Genomic DNA, 21,834 nt, shown 5'->3' on the forward strand with positions numbered 1-21,834 from the left:
CAGTCATTATTTCAAGTTGCGACCAAATTTTTGAAGCTTGTTGGCGCGCTGCAGCTTTATTCTAGTGGTGGGTAAACCAAATCCCCAAATCCGAATCCCAATCCAAGAAACAGTCGGAACAGTCCAAGCAGTGGATAGTGTTCCTTTGGAACTGTGGTCTTTGTGTACAAAATTTTGAAAGGCCTGGTACCAACGTATTTGGCGGAAAGGATAGTAGTTAGGACTCACACTCGTAATGCCGGTGAGCCAAGACTTCCCGGCTATATGTCTGGAAACGCCCGAAAATGTTTTTAGGAGGACAATGGTACAACAGGATGCCAAGAGAGACTAAACAAGCGTGAAATCTTAGGGAGTTCAAACGCCTATGCGCCGTATACGTGAAGCGGGTAGTCCGACGCTGTGCTTGCAATGTATTTAGTAAATGTTGTAGTTTTTGAGCTCGTAGTATTGCATTTGTCAACATGGTCTTCGATTATGATGATGATGATTAAAAAAATGAACAGGGACTTTTTATTTTTATTATCTTATTTAACTTAATAGAATGAATGCTGGCGGTGTTAACCAAAACTGTGCGAAAATACCTGCCCTACTCCGGAAAGTGGTCTCCTTTTGCTAGTTGGGAAATCTAACACGCTTTCCAGACTGCACCGTCGCGTAACGCGACGTCGCCTGACAGGCGCTGAACTCCATGCAAAAAAAATTTAGCGCGATTCGCGTGACATCGCGCAAGGTTTTTTTATATGGAGTTCAGCTCCTGTCAGGCGACGTCGCGCTGTAGTGTGGACCCCGGGTAAGATGTACCCCCTTGTGCAATCGATGGCGACCGTTGTATGAATGGAGCAGAGTTGGATGCGATTGTTCTGGAGAGTATTGCCCCAATGCCCCCTCTTGTTTGATGATTTATATTTAATATCTCAAGATACTTTCGTCCCTCTCAAACCTATGTAGGGGTAAGCGGTAAGACTCATCATCATCATCATCATCATCATCATCATCATCATCATCATCATCATCATCATCATCATCATGTAAAAACAAATCAATGTCGGTCTGGAAATTGTGTATCCTAATCTGAATCCCCAGAATCCGATTCAGAATTCGGTAAAAATGGTCTGGTCCTGATGAAATGGGTTTGGTTGGGTAGAACAACTCGAATAATGGACATTCTACTGTATTTCTTGGTAAAAAATAGGTTCCAGGAATTTTTCTCTCTTTAGATCGACTAGTCAGGAAATCTCTAGATCGACTATTTATGTAACTAATTCGACTCAAATCATTGTGAGTCGATTCAAACAGTTTAGGAACAAGTCAGAATCGAATCAAATCGAGTCCCAAACCAATCAAATCTGATTCGAATCCTAATCGAATCAAATCGTTAGAATCCGTCAAATGGGATTCAAATCTTTAGAATCTGTCAGATGGGATTCGAATCTTTAGAATCTGCAAATGGGATTCGAATCTTTGGAATCCCTCTAGGGATCGAATCTTCAAATCTTCCGAATCCCGATTCTGCCAACACTAGTCCACCATCGCAAAGTGCAAGCTGCCACTCGTCAGTTTTCCTTCGAAGTGGCAGCGTCGTTCAGATCGATTGCGTGTGATGTGCGGAAAAATCGCTCCAACCGTGCCTCGTAGCATCATAGATCGTTTTTCTTTAGTTTTATAATTTTCCTCCAAATGTGCTTTGGTCGTCGTGCGCCGCACTGCTGGTGATTTTCAGTTCAGATTTTTCCGGCACCGTAACCACCCCACCCTTCAACTACGCAGGCATCGTGATGTGATTCGCATTGGGTGAACGCAAACTTGACGCCGACAGAGGAAATAAATTTGGATGAAAAGTCTGCATAAATGATTTTTGCGAAGGAAAATCGCTTTCGTGCTCATATCTTGTAGACGGCAGCAACAGAGCGGAAACACCTCCCACGAGGAAAAGCGAGATAGAATGATAGGAGTGTCACAGGCGAGAAAGAGATTGAGCAGGAGCACAAGCTAGAGATAGTTTTTTTTTATGTTGTTCCACAAGGCGACAGAAGAGCTCATCCGATCCTAAAGGAGGCAATCCGGTGGTGTAGTGATTAACTGGAAACAGAACTGAAATCGAAAAGAAAACGGAGAAATCTCGTGTATCTGCAGCTAGTTTTCTTGCAAGTCGTGTAACCCATTCAGGCCCGCGAATCGGTTGGTGTGTAGGCACACTGAAAAGAAACCTGCTAAAGGCCGCAAAACAGCAGAAACAGCATCTTCTCTCTCGTTGTGACTCTGGGGCAGAGAACAATTGTCAAGCAGCGGTTTTAGACAAGCGCGGAGGAGAGCGGAGAGAAGCGGTGTGTGGCAGAAGACGCGGAGAAGACGTGCGAGAATATACGGACAAGAGTAGCCCGTTTTTCAGTCTCAGGCCAGCGACAGAGGAGCGCTAGCCCTATTTATTCGTTGTTGACTTCCTCTGACAGTGGAAACGTTTTTACTTTATCGGTTCATTTATTTTAATAATGAGTGATTATTCCAACCAGAACTCGCAAAATTTTAGTCAATCGTCAGCATTTGCAGCCGCTTTACAGAGAGCCAAACAAGTGAGTAAAAAGCAGAAGCACCCAGAGGGAACCCCTCGACCACTAACGCTATCATATCGACATTCCACACATTTCCTGAGGCATTATTTTCACAAAACGTCCCTATTGCGAATTTATATAGTCAGGTTTTTTGGTTTGTGAGTAGAAACTTCAATCATTGCCTGCGAAGTAATGATCTTGTCGGCTTATTGAAGAAAGCAAAAGCAGACACACCTGTGTGCGCAAAGCAAGTGAAAAGTTTGTAACTTAGAAAAGTTGTAAAGCCATATTCTTCATATTATTCATGTAGTTTTTTTAGCATGCCAAATTAAAAAACTTGGTTGGGGCAAGGCACCCCTTGTTGCTATTGAGGAAGGAGAATAATTCATGGCGGCTACTTCGGAGGGCTTGACGCTACTTTTTCATTAGGACCGGGAAAATGGCGGCCGCCAGGATAAACCACTCTGTTTCACCGTCTCTCGGATAATCGTCGTTCTGTGCTAGTATGTGTTGTAATTGCACATGTGCGTTTACACAGTTCAAAGGGATTGAGTTCAGCTCAAGTAAATTTGATTTCAGTTTATTTCATTCTACTTTAGCCCCTTCACCGGCAGTGGAGGTTGTAATTAAAGTTATAAAGATTTTTAGAATAACCATGCTTCATGTGAAATGTTCATAAAGTAATGTGGGTAGGTAAAAACATGAAATAAAATGCAGAGTAGTATTACCGGTACGGCAAGTAAAACTCAAATGTGCCGAATCGGTTATAACCGTTTCAGCTTAACACACACAACTCCTCTATTTCACCAACACACTGAAGCACGTCAGCGACGCTTATGCCGATTACAGTGACTTTTAGACTGGCGCGTTTGGATCGATGAGAAACAGAATTCTTCATCGTCGCCGTACCGCTCGGGATCGAATGTTGTCTTTTCCGTTTTTTTCACGCTCGTCGCGTTTTGTTCAACTTTTCTTTTCCTCCAATTTACAACATTCATCTCCCAGGCATCCCGGCGTGTGATCTAGTAACGAAGTAGGTAGTTTTTTAAAGCGAAAAATTAAAGGTACCAAAACGCGCTTGGTACTCCTGGGGAAAAAGGATCCGCCGCCATACGTCGTCTCGTCTAAAAAAAAAAGTCAGACCTTGCTAAGTGAGTTTCCCTAGTAACCGTCAATTGAGGTAAAAGTTTCCTCCTTGGTAAACTCCATTACCCAACCATAGCATGCGGTGTCGCGGCTGAATTAAATTGCAGACACCTGGAACAGAATCCTTTCTAACAACAATCGCTGGGATTTCGCTCTTACAACCTGGCCGGTACTCTTTTACATACTCGAGCAAACCTGAGCAAAGTTTTACTATCCTGGTCGTTTGCAAATCGGTTGGGATTATGCACGCACCAGAAACCGTAAGTTCGATGCTTGTTCGTGATAGTTCTTCCTGCATGCAACACAGCTCAAAATGGTGCAATTTGAGAAACTGAGCGATAAAGAGAGCGATTAGGGAGCATAGAAGATCCTAGACGCACGGTTCGCACACGATTTCCTACCCTTGTGCAGGAAATGCGTGCGCTTTGTGGCGATGTAATAGACGAAGGTACGCGGTCGCAAAAGGCTAGAAAATTAGCGATAAATTGTGATAATTTGTGTTTTACCTTAACCGTGGGTAAAGGTACGGCGGCACAGTCGATCAAAATGCAATCCGAGTGAACGTTGGAAACAGAAAAGTATTTCATTTGGGTGCGCCTTGGATATTTCAACCACGTTTAACTCAACCAGTGTGTGATGAGTGCGGTCGGTTTTTTGTTCTCTTGAGCCAGCAGAGCTCTTTGTACATGAGCCAGCAACGCCTCTCTTCTTGTCTTGTTACTTAATGTTTTGCTCATTCTTGTTTTTCCCCCTTTTTTCGCAGATTGCCGCTAAGATACACCCCGGTGGCCAGCAGCAGCAGCCACACCAACCAGTGAAGAGACCGCACGACGACCACGATTCGGGGCCAGAGTTGAAAAAATTCGGTGGACAGTCTGAGTACAATAATGCTAGCTCGCCCACTGGCATGAGTCAGGCTGCGATGCAAGCCGCCGCCCAAGCTGCAGCCGTAGCCGCCCGTCTGTCGCAGAATAACAGCAACAACAGCAACAACTTTAACTCCTCAAACGCTCCCGGCGGTGGTGGACCGCAGGATCCGAGTCAGCGCGTGCGCGAACTGATCAGCAAGATGGTGAACCACGGTGGTCCGATGGATAACGGCAATCATCAGGGACCGGGTGGTGGTGGTGGTTTAGGCGGTGGTCGCGGTGGTGGTGGTGGTGGTGGCGGCGGCGGTGGTGGCGTGGGAGGCGGAGGCTTCGGAGCGTCGCACCAGGAGATGATGATTCCGGGCTCGAAGGTGGGTCTGATCATTGGCAAGGGCGGCGAGACGATCAAGCAGCTGCAGGAAAAGACGGGCGCCAAGATGGTGATCATTCAGGATGGGCCGGGGCAGGAGATGGAGAAACCGCTACGCATTTCCGGCGATCCGCAGAAAGTGGAGCACGCGAAGCAGCTCGTGTACGAGCTGATCCAGGAGAAGGACGCCTACTCGCAGCGCCAGAATATGAACGGAAACGAACAGGCAGAGGTGTTCGTTCCGAAGGCGGCCGTCGGTGTGGTCATCGGCAAGGGCGGTGAGATGATCAAGAAGATTCAGGGCGAATCGGGTTGCAAGCTGCAGTTCATACAGGGCCGCGGTGATGGCCCGGGTGATCGACGTTGCATCGTGCTTGGTTCAAAGGCTCAGGTCGAAGATGGAAAGCGTATGATCGAAGATTTGATCGACAGCGTCCTAAGAAGGGAACAGGGAGGAGGCGGTGGTGGTGGTCGCGGTGGAATGGGCGGTGGAGGAGGTGGTGACGGAGGCGGCCATGGCGGTCGTGGTGGCATGGGTGGTAATCCGAATCAGGATAATAACTACAACAGCTACAATGGTCCGCAGGTGACCCGATTAGAGTACACCTTCACCGTACCCGTTTCAAAGTGTGGTGTGAGTATTGCTATTGATGTGAACCTTAAGGCATTATTATGTTTCCCCGGGCTCACCTCGTTTTTTTATAATTTATTTGTTAGATCATCATCGGTCGTGGTGGTGATACGATCAAACAGATCAACCAGCAGTCCGGTGCGCACACCGAGATGGACCGAAAGGCGTCCCAGAACCAGACGACGGAAAAGACGTTCACCTGCAAGGGTGAGCAGCATCAGGTTGACGAAGCGAAGCGGCTGATCCAGGACAAGATCAACATGGAGATCAATATGGTTTATGTCGGGGCGAGCACGGTACCCGCCAACCAATACCAGAACAATGGTGGCGGAGGAGGCGGTGGAGGTGGCGGTGGCGGTGGTGGTGTCGGTCCCAATGCGTACCAGCAGGGCGGATGGGGAGGTTATCAGTCGCAGGGTGGTTGGGAGCAGCAGCAGTCCGCCCAGGCCAATGCAGCCTCGGCTGCAGCGGTCGCAGCAGCAGCCGCCGCGCAACAGCAACAACAGCCGCAGGCAGATTACTCCCAGCAATGGATCGAGTATTACAAGTAAGAAATCCCCAATTTGATTTAAATTTCCCACTGATCAAACTCATAGTATTTACCTTCATTGCTTAACAAAACTATTTTCAATCTTTTTCTCTCCGTTAGGCAAATGGGAATGCACCGTGAGGCGGAAATGATCGAACAGCAGGTCAAGGCACGTCAGGCAGCCCAAGGCACGTTGTCAGGTAATATCAGTACCCATGATGCTATTCTTCGTGTAGACTTGATCGCTTTAGTTAAATGCCTTTGGAAGAAGTGTTGTGTTCACTGAAAATGATGTTAATTGCATTGTTCTACCTTTGCTATCTTTCTATTTAAACTAATGAAATATGCCGATGATGCTATCCGATGGACGATTGTGTGGGTTCAATTGTTAAATGGTTTTAATATTAATATAATTTCCATTCTTATACTTTCTAATTTCCCTACCCTTTTGTTATCGTTGATTATATTATTTTCTCCTGAATACTTTAACCTTCGCTTCCTTCGCTCCTTGTTCGTTTTAAAACGTACCGTTGCGCGTTACGTTCGTATGATTTATGTGCCTCCCAAACAAAATATCTTCGAAACCATATTAGCTAATCAATCTGTACAAGGTCAAACAGTGATGGCAGCCGCGGGAGCCGGTTCACAACAGCAACAGCAGCACCAGCAGCAGGCTGGCGGTGGTGGCGGCGGCGGCGGCGGCGGTGGTGGTGGCCAAGCAGACTACAGTGCGGAATGGGCAGAGTACTACCGACGAATCGGTAAAATCGAGGAAGCCGAAGCCATCGAGAAGCAAATTGCGGCCAACAAGGTAACGGATTCTGTATTTTCTTTAGTTTGATATGAAATCTTGTCAGTTCAAAACACCTTCCCGTCATGCTAATCCCCCATCCTACCACTCACCCGGTCCCATTCGATCCATCTTCTCGCCGCCCGTTCACTCTTTCGAGCGTCTTGATTTTGGGCACATCTATCCCAGAGCAAAACAAAAGGAACTATATCCTCGTTTTACTTTGAGCACCGAGTAAATGTCTTCTCGACAACGCTGCAAAAATTAAGTCTTGAAATGTTAAAGCTTACCTAGTCCTTCCGACCGTTTTTGTTACGATGCTTAGGTTTTTTTTTTGTATATTTGCAACGCTCTTATGTTTTCCTTCTTCCGTCTTTTTTCTTTCATTAAAATTTTTTGGTTTGCATAACAACGCACGAACAATCTTTTCTGAAACGCGCTACGCAAAACAACTTACAAACGATCAATATCGACCATCCATTGTTGGTGGTTGTCATCGGTGACTGTTTATCTATCCCACGTGTTCCTCGCCGTCATGATCTTCGTAAAACCAATCGTCAACATCTTCTGGGCATGTAACACCACCACAGGCCTTGCAAGCACAGGCCGCAGCAGTGGCGGCGGTAACCGGAAATCAACCCGGAGGACCGGCCGGAGGTGGTCAGTACGGTGGCGGAGGGGGCGGGGGCCCTCAGCAGCAAGGTCCGGGAGGCTACGGTGGCCAGCAGTATCAGCAGTACTACGGTGGTGGTGGTGGAGGCGGTGGAGGAGGAGGCGGCGGCGGTGGTCAACCGGGATATGCCGGTTACCCGTACGGCGGAGGCTATCCGGGACCGCAGGGAGGACAACAGAATCAGTCGAATGCGTCCAATCAGGATAAGAACTAGAGCTAACCAAGAAGAACACAACCAACCAGCAAGCTGCAAGAGATAACGCAAAAAAACCGCAAGAGAAACAGGAGGGCCGCTCCACTCCATCGTATAAGAACACACCCTCCAACTCCACGTGCTTCATTCGGCCAACAACATTCTTCGACGTCTTCGCAACGATTCAACGAATGGAACGAAGGCTCAGATCCGACCTACCCACACGCACACACCCACACCTCGACCATCGTCCATTGGCAGTTTTCGATGCTGTGAAGAAGAGTTATTTAGCAATTGTATAGCAGCAACCCCGCGACAGCATCGTGTACAGTAAGGTAAGTTTTCCCCAACAACCATCATTTCTGGCAGCAGCGAACCCCAAGTCTTTGTATCGAGTTGTTGTGCGTGGCTTTTTCTTTCTTTTAATGCGTTTCTGTTCTATTTTCTCCCGATTGAGTCTACTTTGTTTTGGCATTTAATTTATTTTACCCATTCAATATCTTTTCCCGACGATCTTCTCAAACTATCAACATTCCACTCACGTATCTCTCTCTGTTGGTCATTTATAATTTGTTATCGTTTTTGCACATCATTTTCCACCCGAACCTGAAATGGTTTGTTCCTTAATTCCTTTCAAATTGGGTTTCTTTATTCGGGAATGATCCAGCTGATGTGCATTTCACGTGATCTTTTTGTTGCAAAAATTGTTGAATCATATTCTGGCAAAGCAATCGTAAATTGCTGGTACCGCCAACTTTATTATTTCTCCCCGGCTACTTAGTTCTTGTGACGCGCTTGTCTACATGTTGGAACATATTCGATAACCGTAAATTACAATCATGCAAGATAGGGTGAATAGTTAGCGAGGGAAAAAATGGTCTCATCTTTCGAACAAGTTCTCCTCGAAATGGTGTTTTGTTTTTTGTGTAGTGAACACGCGAGTGCTCTGTATCTGGTTCGTGCTGTAGTGCAGTGGCTTTTTATCGATTGTGGTATGATTTTCCTGAAAACGAAGCGTTTCTGTTTCTTTCCTGACGTTCAGTGGGTAAAACTCTTCAATGTGGTCCATATGTGTGTCTGTATGTTTTAACGAATTTCTGTGATTCATTGCAGAATATCTAGAAGACACACCTTCTCCTTCCTCTCAGCTGCAAGACCGATTTTCTGTTACAAATTCGATAGGTGTACCATCTTGATAAGGGTATTTATAGTTTTATAACGGTAATTGCAAAATGACAAATATTTTTAAACAATATTCCATTTGCCCACATAAACCTTTAAAATATGCAATTTTCACATGCAATATATAAACATATCGATGTGTGTACCTACATGTGTGATTCCACTATATTATACTTTATATACATAATTACTCGTATATGCAAACATTTGTACTTGTATTTCTTATAATAATGTGCATCAAACTTGTTAAATGTGAATTGTTAGAATTTAACCATAAACTAACAATTTTGCGCATACAATTGTCATTATACAACGCAACCACCATATTTACGTAAAATGTTATTGTCGCATTATAAGGGTATATTATCGTATATTGAGAGTATATCTCTTCAATCTATATATTTCAATGCAAACGTTTCTCAAACGCAATTTAATTCACACCCTCACATATGAATATATATGCTATTTTAAATAAATGTGCCTTCCTCATCTTGATCACATTTTATTAGCGTACCGTTCTTTTAGGGGGGACCAAGGCAAATATTTGTTGCTATACATGAAAAATGCATTATTTGATTTTAGTGTATTTATGTCAATTGCACTTGTAGAAGATAGCATTGAATTATTTTATCTGTCCTATTATCAACTAGTGATAAATGTTTTCTTTACCAAATATGAAAATATATGAACAATTTTTTATATATTTATATATAAAATGATAAATTTCTAGAATAAATATCTCATATCAGGTGGTGGAGCATATTCCCATACAAAAGGGCCATGATTATTATGAATTTTTCTATTTAATTATCCAATGCATTTCATTGTTCTGCTAGTAAATGTCTGCTTGTGGATAATCAAGTTGTGAATTTTATCAAACCATATCTTACCGTTGATGTATGATGAAAGCTGTTTTCTATATTGATTTTCACATTAACACATTATATAATAGGATGTTATATTAAATTATTAAAAAGAATGCGCTTCGTATATTATCTCCCTGGAGTGCTGGGTGAAACAATCAATTATACTGATATAGGATAGATTTTTGATCATATTGATACCTTTTTACTGAAATACATTATAATATCAATATTTATATGCAATTTTTTATCACATATATTTATTGCTATCTATTACCAATTGATAGATTTAGTAACCTTATAATGTTAAACATATTTATCACGGTACACACACAAATATTAACAAAGAGATATTATGTGCTTTATTGTAAACAATGTTAATTACCAACTTATAACGTAACTCTTATCGCGATATCAGTCCTATTACTTTTTGTTTCTTGTTTTCAGTTTCATGATTATGGTTTTATGCGTTTTTCTTTTGCTTAGAGTATGGGATTTTAATTGCATTCTATCTTAATTTATTACGATTAAATTTTTTTTGAATTTGGATCATTATTCTCTATATCCGGAGTTTTCGAAGACGCATCGATACGATGATGTTGAGACTTGTTTGTTGCAGTTTGATTTGACCACTTCTCTCTCTCTCTCTCTCTCTTCGCTACACATTCTACCTCCCCATCTTGTACATTATCCCAATCCTTCTGATATACACTAAATGATCGCCGTAATATGAATATTTCCATTTTTCTCTCTTTTTGAACCGTTTTATTGCAGCTCTTATAACCTAGCACTACTACATCTACTACTACTTCTACTATATACTATGTGAGGACGCGTGGAACAGACTAAAGCAAGCATATAGATATATAAACCAACAAAACGAAAACAAAATAAATAAATCGGAGTTTGAAGCAATTATGATTAATCCACAATCCATCTGAATAAAATAGTTCTCTAGGGTTTACCCAATGTACGGTAACATTTTCGTAGAGTTAGTACCAGTTATATAAACATATGAATGGATTAAAACCACAACCGAAAATAGCACTTCCTATATAATAAAAAAAAAATACTTGTAACCACTTTGTTGCAAAAGAGTGGAAAAGAACAAACAGCACTAATTGCGATGGTGTGCCCGTTTGTCGAGATATGGTAATGGTAGAAGGCAGCAGATTCCGCATCTCAACAATCGACCTCTTCCACCCAGAAAAGTTTCTTTCCGAATGATGCGCCGGTTTCTAGTGCATGGTGATAATGCTTAGTGTGAATCGTCGACATTAGATGGACCGATACGGCTGGATATCAACTGAAGACAAATGACTAAGAACAGCGCGTGTTTCCAGTCAAGCGAAAAAGCAGTTCTTCCAGAAAAAGATGAATATTAAGCGTAACGTGTGGTTCATGCAGAACACCGAGTGTACCTTGAGTTTGGTATGGTTTTTATCAATAAATGTGCATTCAAATGTTCAGCTTTTCACTACGAAAAAATAACACTGTTGATCGCGATCGTGTCTCACCTTTAATCAAACTTAGGTTAGCCGAACTTTAAAGCAGACTCGTTTGTACCAGAAGATACATCCATCGTCTGAAGAGGGTAGAATACCGTCTTCTGATGCAGTTCGGAAAGTGAGACAAACTGAAGTGGTACGGAAATGGTCATAAATAGCGTTGGACGCTAAACTTAGGGACATGACACGCAAACCAACAAGAGGCCGGAGGAGGAAACCTAAACCAGGCAGCATGATTTAACCATGAAACAAACTGAACTTTTATGAATTGCAAAGTAAAAATTATGAATTTGTTATTGTAACAGTTTCTCCGATGTTCTAAATATCCATCTATCCATCCTTTATGCCATTTATTCTATCACCACCGGCATCTAAAATAGGTTTTGAATGTTTATTTTCCTCCAGTATTCCTGCTGGAATGTATCAGAATTTTCATGGTCTAATCTTCCATTTGTATAAACATTTCAAATATGTATGTTCTTTTTAATTATATACTGGATTATATACATTTCCCCAACCAACAACATTTTGAAATATAATTTCTATTTATTATATTCTTTTTTATTCGTTGTAGCACATGGTTTATATTTGGTAATTGTTTTGCTGTGAAATGTAGATACTCAATCAATTTACAGCGCTTCAACGAAAATTCACCTTCATCTTTTGTCATAGAACACCCTTTGCAGTCTAAAACACGCTCAAGTATCTAAAATATGTCTAATGTAGTGTGAAGATATATTCAGTAATTGCTATGGTTTACTAAACGTGTATGTTGCTTGTGCGATGAGTTGATGGTTTGATGGATAAGCGTTAAATGATTATTGTGAACGAAGTGAATCAAACTACCAAAAACTAGAATAGTCCCAACTGCTGGCGGAACTAACGCAAGAAAACACGGGTGAGTTTCTGTTGCAAATATTTCAGTGAAGTAAAGTAGTTTGCGGAAGAGGCACTATCTCGGAAGTGATCGATGTGTTAAAGCAATGCAAAACAAGCAATGCGGTGCGATTCTCGACGACATCATGTGGTTGGCAGTGAACAGTATACGCAATTGTATCTGAAAGTGAAATAAATGGTTGTCCTCTACAAATCGTGTTCTTTATTTACGATGGGTTGCTATTGAGAAAGCGTGCCTAGCACATATAAAATATCATAAGTTATGTGTAAGTATTCGGCTCCAGCTTGTGTCGGTTTAAAAATCTGTTGTATTTCGATGGAGAACCGAAAGAAATGAATTGTATCTTAACAAGCGCAAAACAAGTCCCGCACATTCTGATTTACCTCCTTATTTTACTTCCCTTGGTACTAAAGTGGAGATGCAATTGTGAAAAGCGTTTAACCAGGGAACTGAAGAATTTGGAATTTCACGTTGGGCGATTCAATGTGGTATTTAAATTTTTGTAAACAGATTTTTCCTGGCAACACCCGGCAGCACTGCCCAATTTCATCCAAAACAACTGATGACAGCATTTGTAAATTCAGAGTAGAAAAGCGGCATTTGCGATACATCTTGCAGCTTCTTTAAGTAAAGTTCAGTGAAAATGATCGATTTTGTTGGAGCGATTTTTGCGATACTCATCGCAGCCGGCGGAATAATGGGCTACGTACGCGCTCGTAAGTAAATTTCACGTTTTACGCCGTCCTCTGCCACCGTTTAGTGAGGATCGCAGTAGACGGGGCTTTGCGTTGACTTCTCCGTGTGTTATTTACAGGATCACAGATGTCCCTTTACTCTGGCATTCTATTCGGTGTGGCGCTCGGCGTAGGGGCCTGGCTTAATTCTTTGCAGGAACCGATACCGATCGTACAGCTGGCGATTCTAGCGGCACTCATAATGGTCATGCTGTATCGCTACTGGAGCACGAGGGCGTTCATGCCGGCCGGAATGATAATACTGCTTTCGTTCGGCGTCGTGGTGTGGACGTGCGTTATCTATCGCGACTACTTATCCATGGGTTGGATGCGCGGTGCTCCGTACAGTGATCACAATTTCACTGTCGTCATAGTGGATGAAAATTCGAAACTAGAGTAGTAAGGTTGTCCAAGCAGGAGCCGCGATGGTGGAAGGAAGGAAGGTGATCGTGGAATCTCATGATTTTGCCGCCCCGGTCACGGCTGGCTGGACCAACGGAAACCAAATATATCATACTCGAATGTTCGTATCTTTTACGAAGAACTCATATTGAATCACGATTTACATTGTTACGGAGGTAGCGTAAGGACGGTCGAATCGTTAACTATTGTATTTATAAATCTTATTGTATCACGTTTATACGTTTATGTAGCTGTTCGTCTTACTTGCGAAATGAGTATGAGGAATCAACGCATCAGCCGAGGATAATCGTTTATATGTGTTGATACGGAGTACAAATAAACGTCCGGAAGGTTTATTTAAAACAGACTAACACATTATTTGCCGACTGTCGTCAATTATAACACCGATTGGAGTTCTTATTTTATCATTCGTAGGTTTTAAATGTTTGATTTATTGGAAAAAGTGTGTAAATTATCGAACCATAATCCACCGAACGAAAGCGAAAAGCCCCATCGCACTCTAGTATCCCTTAATCGTGTGCGCCAGATCCCAATTTTGCGCCACGAAGCAGTCAGCATCCAGCTGTACACCGCCGGCTGTGCAGATGGCCTGCGAGTACTTGGGGTCACTGCGGCAATCGCGGTACCACAGCACTTCCATGACGCGCTTCGTCAGATCGGTTGCTTCCGCCTGGCCGAGCGCTTGGTAGGCGGTGGGATTTTCCGAGTACTCACGCAATAACGGCAGCGCAAGATGGGTACCATAGCCGGTAGCCACCACATTGCTCGTGTAGGAACGACCGCGTAGATTAACGTGCCCAAGGAATGGCTCCCCATCCTGCATACCTCCGATGACGAGATCGAGGTAGAGGGGTTGGAAATCCGAACGGCGGTTGTACATGACACGGGTGAGCCAGTTGTAGAACGAACGGGGCTTCATCTCGTTCTTATCATCCAGGCACTGATCGTCGATGCTGTAGGGAGAAGAAGATGGAGCTTCGTTACACATGCAACATTTTCGCTTGAGCTCAAGACGCGCGCACTTACACCTTCTGATCGATGTGACGCTTGATGTATTGAAAATCGGCGAAATCGCCTCCGATGCCCAAAACCGTCTTATCATTGATACGATAGACACGGTCGACATCGTGGAAGCGAGCCAACGAGCCGTAAGAAATTAGTTTATCGGCGGCAATAACCACGCCATCCTTGAACATCAACCCAACTACGGATGTACCGGTGGTAACTGGGTAGCTGGGAAAGCACATGAAAATAGGATTATTTTAAGCGGACGAAATACTCCACAGTAGACATGCCTACGTGCACTACTTACTACGATCGCTGTGTGCCAAATTCTCCGGGAGTTTCCGCGCGAGCAGCTTGCATGGCACCTGCGTTGACCGGGGCACCGGGAAAGTTGTAGAATGCTCCCGGGGCGGGCCCATTTCCCCAGAACGGACCAGCCATTAAGTTGTTTGAGACTGGATACATCGTCTGTTAATTGGGCTTATTGAATGAAATAGGTAAAAGGCTTTTACTACTGAATGTAAATTCCCGAATAAACTGTGCACTGCCTCGTACTTTTTACTACAACAATAGTGACCACGGAATGAGTTTACGGAATTTTGTTTGACATTATTCATGGCAGCTGACGTTTAGCTGCTGCTGCAGGGTTGTGTTGCTTGCACGACTTGTCAATGCAATTGCTATAAACTTTGTTTTTTTAGTGAACTTTAAATATTTTCTTCCTAAATTAAAAGAAGAACCTGCAATAAACTAAATAATAACAAAAAATAAATTATTCTGCAATGTGCATCATGCATCAGTGTACAAATTTGAACTTGAAATCAACTGTACCGTGAGTTGTCAAAATGATAGAAAGGAAACAAAAGTGCCGGCAGGCGGTTTGTTTTGGCTTGAATTGAAAGAGGAAACACTCGATTGCTGCTACTTGCTACGAGTGTTTGGCGGCGCGGAAGGAGGAGATTATTAAACTTTCAGATGCAAATCGGAACAAAAATAAGAAGCTGACACATTACGCGAATGACCAGCGGATTATTTGGTACGACGGTTTTTACCTAGCCTTCGTTTAACCTTCCCTGCACACGCCCGTAACCGGGCGACGGAATGAAGTGTTGTTTACCCATGCACCCATCAACATCCCCAGCGAAAGGTGCGAGGTTTCGAATTTCCAACCTCCAGTTGTGGTACGAGAACGTGGGTGTGTGAATTCAGTGGTGAACCATAATAGTGCCTATCGATCGGTGTCCTTCTTTTGTAAAAAGCAAACATCATTAGCTCCAACCGGAAGCCCGCCAGAGCTGCTACACTGTGTAACTTAACTGGTGTCGACTTAATTGTGCCTCACGCCTGCAAACGGGATGACCGCCGCCTCCAGCCCTACCGGGACGTCGGACGAACCGTCCGCATTTGATCATATCGAAACCATCGTCATCGAGGGACACCCGACCGACATCGTGTACCATCGATTCGCAAACAAGCTGTTTCTCCTCATCACCCAGCACCAAAAGATGGCCAACGTGTACACGGTGCGGAGCCACGCGCACAACGATGTGAGCGGCGAGGATACACCGGCGGCCGGCGGTCCGGGCGGCACCAGCCGGATCTACACCATCAAACACACGTTCGGTGCGAGCTCGGACGAGGCGGAAGCGGCCATCCGCTATCTGATGAACTTTATCGGGCAGAGCGAGGAAATTGTCATCACGCTGGGCCTGAAGCGGATCGATAAAGCGACCCTCGATCAGATTGGGGGCCAGCTGCGGAAAATAGTGCTAGGATAAAGAATGGCGGAAATGTGTTTCGTTTCTACGTTTCTCTATTTCTAACGATTGTTCATAAGAGTTCTCTAATAAAAGTATACGTTCAAGCTTTGCACCACTTTGGAAAAGATTTAAGTAGATCGACCCCTGGTGTTCCCGCTTTCTTGGTTCACCCGAAACTCCTCCTCACTCAAGTCGGTGCAATGTGCGCTCGCAGGATGTGTGCCATTGCGGTTGGATTATCGGCCGGCACCATGTGACCGGCACGGAGCACAGTGTACAGAGTAAATCTTGGCCCGAACGCACTCCGGTATCCTTCGACAACGGAATCTATGCCATCGTCGGAAAACGGTTCTCTGGTTGCGTGAAATGGTTTCTCCTGCTGGCCGAATATTCGCCGGATCCACGCCAACGTCCCGGGCAGGCAAGTGATCAAATCAAGATGTCCATTGTAGAGTATCAGGTCGATGGTGGTTTCGTTTAGCAGGCGTTCAACAGTTCCGACGCTTGAACGGAGGAAGTCTTCACTGAGTGCATCGAAAACGGCATTCTGCTGGGCTCCCCAGGGTGGTCGATTCGCGAGCCCAAGCTTCTGTGGGACGGGCCCCTGCATTAACGCCTCTAAGCTACTCAAGCGCCTGGTCGCATCAGGTGATTTCCACCATTCCGTTTCTCCGTACTCGAGCACTGTAATAGTCATTATACAAAAGAGATTTTAAAACAGTGTAACACTATACGATGGAGTCCAACATGTTTAAAACAAAACTTAAATTTTAATATGAGATGTTGGTTTAGATTAAGAACAATTAAAATTAAAATTTGTATATTGAACCCAACATCCAAGGAATCATTGATAAATATTGTTCTTCTCATAACATTCTTGAAAAATCATTAACCAGCATGGCATACTTCGCAAAAGAAAAAGTAAAAACATACCTTCATCACTGTTTTCGTCCTTCCGGAACTTTTCCTTTCCGCTCGGCTTAAGGATGTGGTAGCAATTGAGCCCGCCCGTTTCCTCCAGGATGACATCCTGCAGCGTATGCCATCCGTCCATCGCCTTGCCTAGCTGTTGTTGTTCCACTTTTTCACGCACTGCCGCCACACGCCGTTCGACCCGCTTACGGCCCCGTTCGCCCAGGTAACCCATACGGTGCAGATAGTCCGGCCAAGCGCCGATGCTGTCCAGCGGCGAGAGCCATGCATTCCCAAGAAAAACCCCCCGCAAACGGCACCGTACCGTGCCGGTGCGGCCAGCTTGGTCCAGCGCGTACGCAAACTCTACCGCCGTCCGGCCACCGTAGCTTTCGGACGCGATATACAGCGGCACGGTCGCTTCCCAATCGATCGAAGTCGCGCGCTCGATGGTGCGGTAGAAATCCTTCAGGAAAGCCATCAGATCGCTCACGACGGTGGAGCTGTTTCTTGCCAGCAGCGACGGATCTTCGGTGTAGCTGAATCCACTCCCCACCGGACTGTCGACAAATAGGACATGATAGTCGTTCACCTGAACGAAAAGGTAACACCGGTCATATGTTGTATCCCTCGTTCGGTGTGAGTACAGTCTTCTTCCTTACCCAAGTGTGAGACCGCTCGTGTAGCGTCCGATCCAGGGGTCCAATTTCCTCAAAGTTCCCATACCCGGTCGACGAACCACCGGGTCCTCCCTGCAGCCAGATTATTAGCGGCTTTTCAACGATGTTGGCTGGATCGTCATCAACAACGGAATGAGCGTAGTAAAGCCACCAAAAAATAAACGCACCTGGCCGTACCTCGCTGTATCCCCAGGCTTGTTTGCCAGGGCCAAATCCATCGTCACGATATGCTAGATAAAATACAAAAAGAATCGCCTGTAAAAATTACATTAAACAGTAAATCAAATACGCGAAGAATTCGCAAATTTAAAAAAATTAACAACATAAAAAAGCAAAATTTTAAAACAAGTCAGTCACTTTTTGTTTTTACAAAACAAAACAAATTTTCACCAGCCTACTGAGAAATAATTCAACTGTTGGTACGCTTGTCTCAACATTTGTCTATAACCGAGTCACTTAATGGGCATGCGACAGTGAAAAGTGAATAAAAGAAACCTGAAACGAGGACAGATAATCCGACTGCGGACAATTGGCAGTAATCTGTGTTTCTTTAACACCACCATCCAAAAGTATCGATTAATATTCTCTTTCATACCATATCGAAAAGCAACACATAACTCAGAATTAGCGATAATTGTGTTTAATTTTACTTGTTAAAACTACACGGTAAAGCAGCATTCAACTAACCAGCACGAATAACAAACACATTACACAGCACAATAAGAACGAAATACATTCCTTTTTCCATTGTTTCTCAAATCTTACTCTTCCGGTAAGGTAAAGTTTTAGTTGGTTTTTAAAGAAACCTTCAGTTTGCACGAAAGCGAAAAACACACTGGCCATCTCCGGAGCTTCAGAAATACTCTTTATATCGCCAACAAATCACAGCGAGAGAACTTTCGACGCGAACGAGATGATGTCAACTGAAGCTGGTGATCTTTCCACATCGTTCGTAGGCGATCTCCATCTGGCGTACTTCGATTAATTATATGCACTTCCGATGCAAAGGTTACCAGGTGCGAATCGCGATTCGATTTCTTTCCAGAAGCTCTTCCATCCGCCCCGTGTACACCGATACGGGAATTATGTAGCGCAGAAACACGTGCTCCGTGCACGTGGTGGACCAAGCAGTGCGAGTTGTGATTCATTCTGCTACAAGCACATTCGTTTTTATTTGCAAACTAACGCAATTCCATGTTTGTTCGGACAGAGAGTTTGGAGTTACACAACCGGTACATGCTTCTGGAGGATGTAGTCCATCAGGATGGGGTTGTCGGCCGGAACCATGTGTCCGGCACGGAGCGCCCAGTAGACGAACAGCTTGCCGTACGCCTTCTCGTAACCCTCCAGCACGCCATGCTGGCCGACCGCATTTCTCGGTGCCTGCAGGTAGCTGTTCTGGCCCTCCCACTGGATCTTTTCAATCCATCGCACGTTGCCCGGCGTGGCCACGATCAGATCCAGCTGACCGGTAATGATGACGACGTCCAGGCTGGTGTTGTTGAGCAGCAGCTCCATCACGTCGATGGCGGGCTTCATGAAGTCACCGGCGAGCGTGTTGAATACGCGCCCACTCTGCGCACCGTACACCGATTCGGCGGGCAGGCTGAGAGCCGGGTGTACCTCGAATCGCATCAGGTCCTCCAGCATCTGGTCGCGATCCTCCGTTGCCAGTCGGGTGGCACGGGATGCGATGGCACCTGTCGAAAATAAATCATAGGAGTCAGAAATCAGTCAGCTCACCTCCCGCAAAACGGATGGATTTCTTACTTCTCATATCACGCGAAAACTGCTCCAGCTGGGATCTGGTGGAGGCGTAGTCCTGCTTGAACAGCACGTTGTAGAAATCGATCCCATGCGTTTCGCGCAAGATGACGTTCTCGGTACGGCCCCAAAGGTTCGTTGCCTCTTCCCAATCACCCTGGTTCAGGACGTGCTCGGTTTCGATGGCCGACGCCTGGATCGCCCGGAAGCCCTTCGTGTCGACGAAGCCCATGTTGAGCAGGAACTCGGCCCACGAGAGCACCGAGTCGATCGGGGACACCCACGGTGCTACGATGCCGACCGACTGCAGGTTGCAGTCGATCTCGCCGTTCTTGATGGCCTTGTCGAGGACGTACGCGAATTCGGGTGCCATCTTTCCCCCGTAGCTTTCGGCGTAGATGTGCAGCGGGGTGGTGCGGAACTCGGGCTGCAGCGTGTAGAACTGCTTCATCAGCTCGACTAGATCGGCCGCGATTTCACCGTTCGTCTTGGTGAGCAGAGAGAAATCTTCCACGTAGCTAAAACCGGTACCGACCGGATTGTCGATGAACAGCACGTTGTAGTCCCGCGTCCAGGTGTGGTTGCGCTCGTCCAGTTCGAGCGTTAGTGGACCAAGTTCCTCGAAGTTGCCGTACATCGAGGAAGCGCCAGGGCCACCCTGCAGCCAGATGACCAGCGGGCGGTCCGCGTAGTTCGGTACGTCGGCCGTCGTGTAATACAGCCACCAGAACATGTGAGCACCGGGACGCACCTCGGCGTATCCCCAGTCCTGCATGCCTGGTCCAAAGCCTTCCCGAGGAACTGCAGAATATTAGAAGAGAGGGAATTAATACAGTTTCTAGGCCTTTATATAACTACTTGAAATTTTTTGCAATTTTATATGCTTTTTAGTGCTGAACCAAGTGAATTTTAATATTTTTTTAACTAAAGTATAGGTGGTGTTATACATACGAAATTTTTTTTTTATATTTCACGACATCCCCTAGTGGAACAAGGCCTCTCTCCGAAGAGAGTTTTTGTGACCGAAAGACGGTATATTATAGATCGGTGGTCAGCCGTTCGTAATACTGGGGGGTGCCAGACTCGAGATTCGATGCCACACCTGTGGCGTGGTGTTTCCTCGCGCTACCGCTGCGCCATGGGCACCCCCGGCACGAAAACACGGCTCTAAAATTTGGCAAAATGCACAAATTTGATGATCCCTTGAGGAGTTAAGGACCAGCTACTAATGCCATATGTCCCATAGTGTCCATTCTATTCTATTTTATTTTATTTCTTCCATGGTCTAACAACAGTATCACACACAGTCGACAACCTCCGAAAGCCATCAATCAAAACCTGTTTCTTCCCCGATTATGCAACGTTAAAGACTGGTGGTTTATAAACAAATCAATATCTCACTTTTACGACAACCTATTGTTAAGCGTTATGACTTTGTAGTTTTTTTTCTTGTATCATCTCTTGATAAGAAGCAATAGGAGCAAATGTTTCCGATACGCTAAGTTCATTGGGCACATTGTGCTGTCGAGTTATCGATGCTTGAGCCTTATCGGGAGCCACTTGAGGATGGTATCTGCCCCCACGGTAGCCATTCGGGAGGAGCGGATTTTGGAGTTTAGTATCTCCACACGCCATTGAGCCCGAGAGATTGCTCCAAGTGTTTTGGTTTTTACGTACACTCAAGAGGGGGTGTATTACCCGATTCTGAATGAAACGCATTTAAATCTCTAAAACAAATAGAAGCTGGTGGTGAAAAATTGATTGGTGTTCGAATGGAAATAGATTGATAATCAAACAATATACATTTTTACTTGCACAATTGACACACGGAGTGCAAGTACCACGTGATCCAATAAAAATCGTTAACTAAAATGTCCACAGACAGAAATGTTGGACAGATGTTTTATTTTTGATTTCGATTTGAACTGAACACCTCCTCCAAATACAGTCTCATAAAGTGGGTGAGTTTCAGCTTTCAAAGCTCTTAGATGGCACATTTTTCTTTTGCACTCTGAATAACACTTGAACTGTTGACACTTTCCATTTTTTCCGAAACTGCACACACCCTCGAACACTCTTTCTCTATTTCTCCCACGCAAAGCTCACGGTCCGTAAATGCCGTAAATGTCTGTTGATAATTAATTACACTAACGACCCCCTCGGGGACTTCCATTGACTCACCTGCCGCAACGATGGCCACGGCCATCAACGCCACCGATACTAGCACTGTGCACCGCATCTCTGCAGCTTCGATTTCTACTTCACTCCTTCAAGCACAAGAAGCACGACTCCCGCTACAGCAGCTTGCCGGCCGGAGACTAACAAGGGATTGTCCAACCCGACGGTACTTTTATA

At 44.8% G+C, this 21,834-nt stretch overlaps 6 protein-coding genes across 7 annotated transcripts; 3 read left to right on the top strand and 3 right to left on the bottom strand.

Annotated features, from left to right (window-relative positions):
• The first annotated feature begins 1,562 nt into the window (after window positions 1-1,562).
• On the top strand, window positions 1,563-7,818 carry LOC131289048 (far upstream element-binding protein 2). 2 transcript variants are annotated; one of them, XM_058318246.1, is made up of 6 exons: window positions 1,563-2,570; window positions 4,459-5,568; window positions 5,652-6,112; window positions 6,215-6,294; window positions 6,706-6,905; window positions 7,475-7,818. In XM_058318246.1, exons 1-6 carry the CDS (start codon window positions 2,490-2,492, stop codon window positions 7,769-7,771), a joined length of 2,229 nt encoding a protein of 742 aa, XP_058174229.1. In that variant the 5' UTR covers window positions 1,563-2,489; the 3' UTR covers window positions 7,772-7,818. The 2 variants fall into 2 exon arrangements, with proteins under 2 accessions (XP_058174229.1, XP_058174230.1); XM_058318247.1 differs by having other exon boundaries at window positions 6,715-6,905.
• Window positions 7,819-12,790: 4,972 nt separating this feature from the next.
• LOC131286412 (transmembrane protein 14 homolog) lies at window positions 12,791-13,702 on the top strand. Its single transcript, XM_058315359.1, has 2 exons — window positions 12,791-12,917; window positions 13,016-13,702. Exons 1-2 carry the CDS (start codon window positions 12,845-12,847, stop codon window positions 13,333-13,335), a joined length of 393 nt encoding a protein of 130 aa, XP_058171342.1. The 5' UTR covers window positions 12,791-12,844; the 3' UTR covers window positions 13,336-13,702.
• Window positions 13,703-13,757: 55 nt separating this feature from the next.
• Window positions 13,758-14,934, bottom strand: LOC131286411 (proteasome subunit beta type-4). Its single transcript, XM_058315358.1, has 3 exons — window positions 14,671-14,934; window positions 14,385-14,591; window positions 13,758-14,311 (listed from the first exon to the last, which is right to left on the bottom strand). Exons 1-3 carry the CDS (start codon window positions 14,826-14,828, stop codon window positions 13,858-13,860), a joined length of 819 nt encoding a protein of 272 aa, XP_058171341.1. The 5' UTR covers window positions 14,829-14,934; the 3' UTR covers window positions 13,758-13,857.
• A 310-nt stretch (window positions 14,935-15,244) lies between these two features.
• Window positions 15,245-16,249, top strand: LOC131287718 (uncharacterized). The gene has a single exon (XM_058316795.1). The coding sequence runs from the start codon at window positions 15,719-15,721 to the stop codon at window positions 16,139-16,141; it is 423 nt and encodes a 140-aa protein (XP_058172778.1). The 5' UTR covers window positions 15,245-15,718; the 3' UTR covers window positions 16,142-16,249.
• Window positions 16,250-16,310: 61 nt separating this feature from the next.
• LOC131285353 (retinoid-inducible serine carboxypeptidase-like) lies at window positions 16,311-18,863 on the bottom strand. The gene is made up of 4 exons (XM_058314207.1): window positions 18,729-18,863; window positions 17,698-17,970; window positions 17,057-17,627; window positions 16,311-16,807 (listed from the first exon to the last, which is right to left on the bottom strand). Exons 1-4 carry the CDS (start codon window positions 18,861-18,863, stop codon window positions 16,311-16,313), a joined length of 1,476 nt encoding a protein of 491 aa, XP_058170190.1.
• A 73-nt stretch (window positions 18,864-18,936) lies between these two features.
• LOC131285354 (retinoid-inducible serine carboxypeptidase-like) lies at window positions 18,937-20,293 on the bottom strand (the record flags this gene model as incomplete). The annotated part of the gene is given in 2 exon segments (XM_058314208.1): window positions 18,937-19,415; window positions 19,486-20,293. Coding segments are annotated over 2 exon segments (1,287 nt in total), but the record flags the coding sequence as incomplete, so codon positions are not given.
• Window positions 20,294-21,834: the final 1,541 nt, after the last annotated feature.

Source organism: Anopheles ziemanni, chromosome 3 (genome assembly GCF_943734765.1).
Source record: "Anopheles ziemanni chromosome 3, idAnoZiCoDA_A2_x.2, whole genome shotgun sequence".
NCBI lineage: Eukaryota > Metazoa > Arthropoda > Insecta > Diptera > Culicidae > Anopheles > Anopheles ziemanni.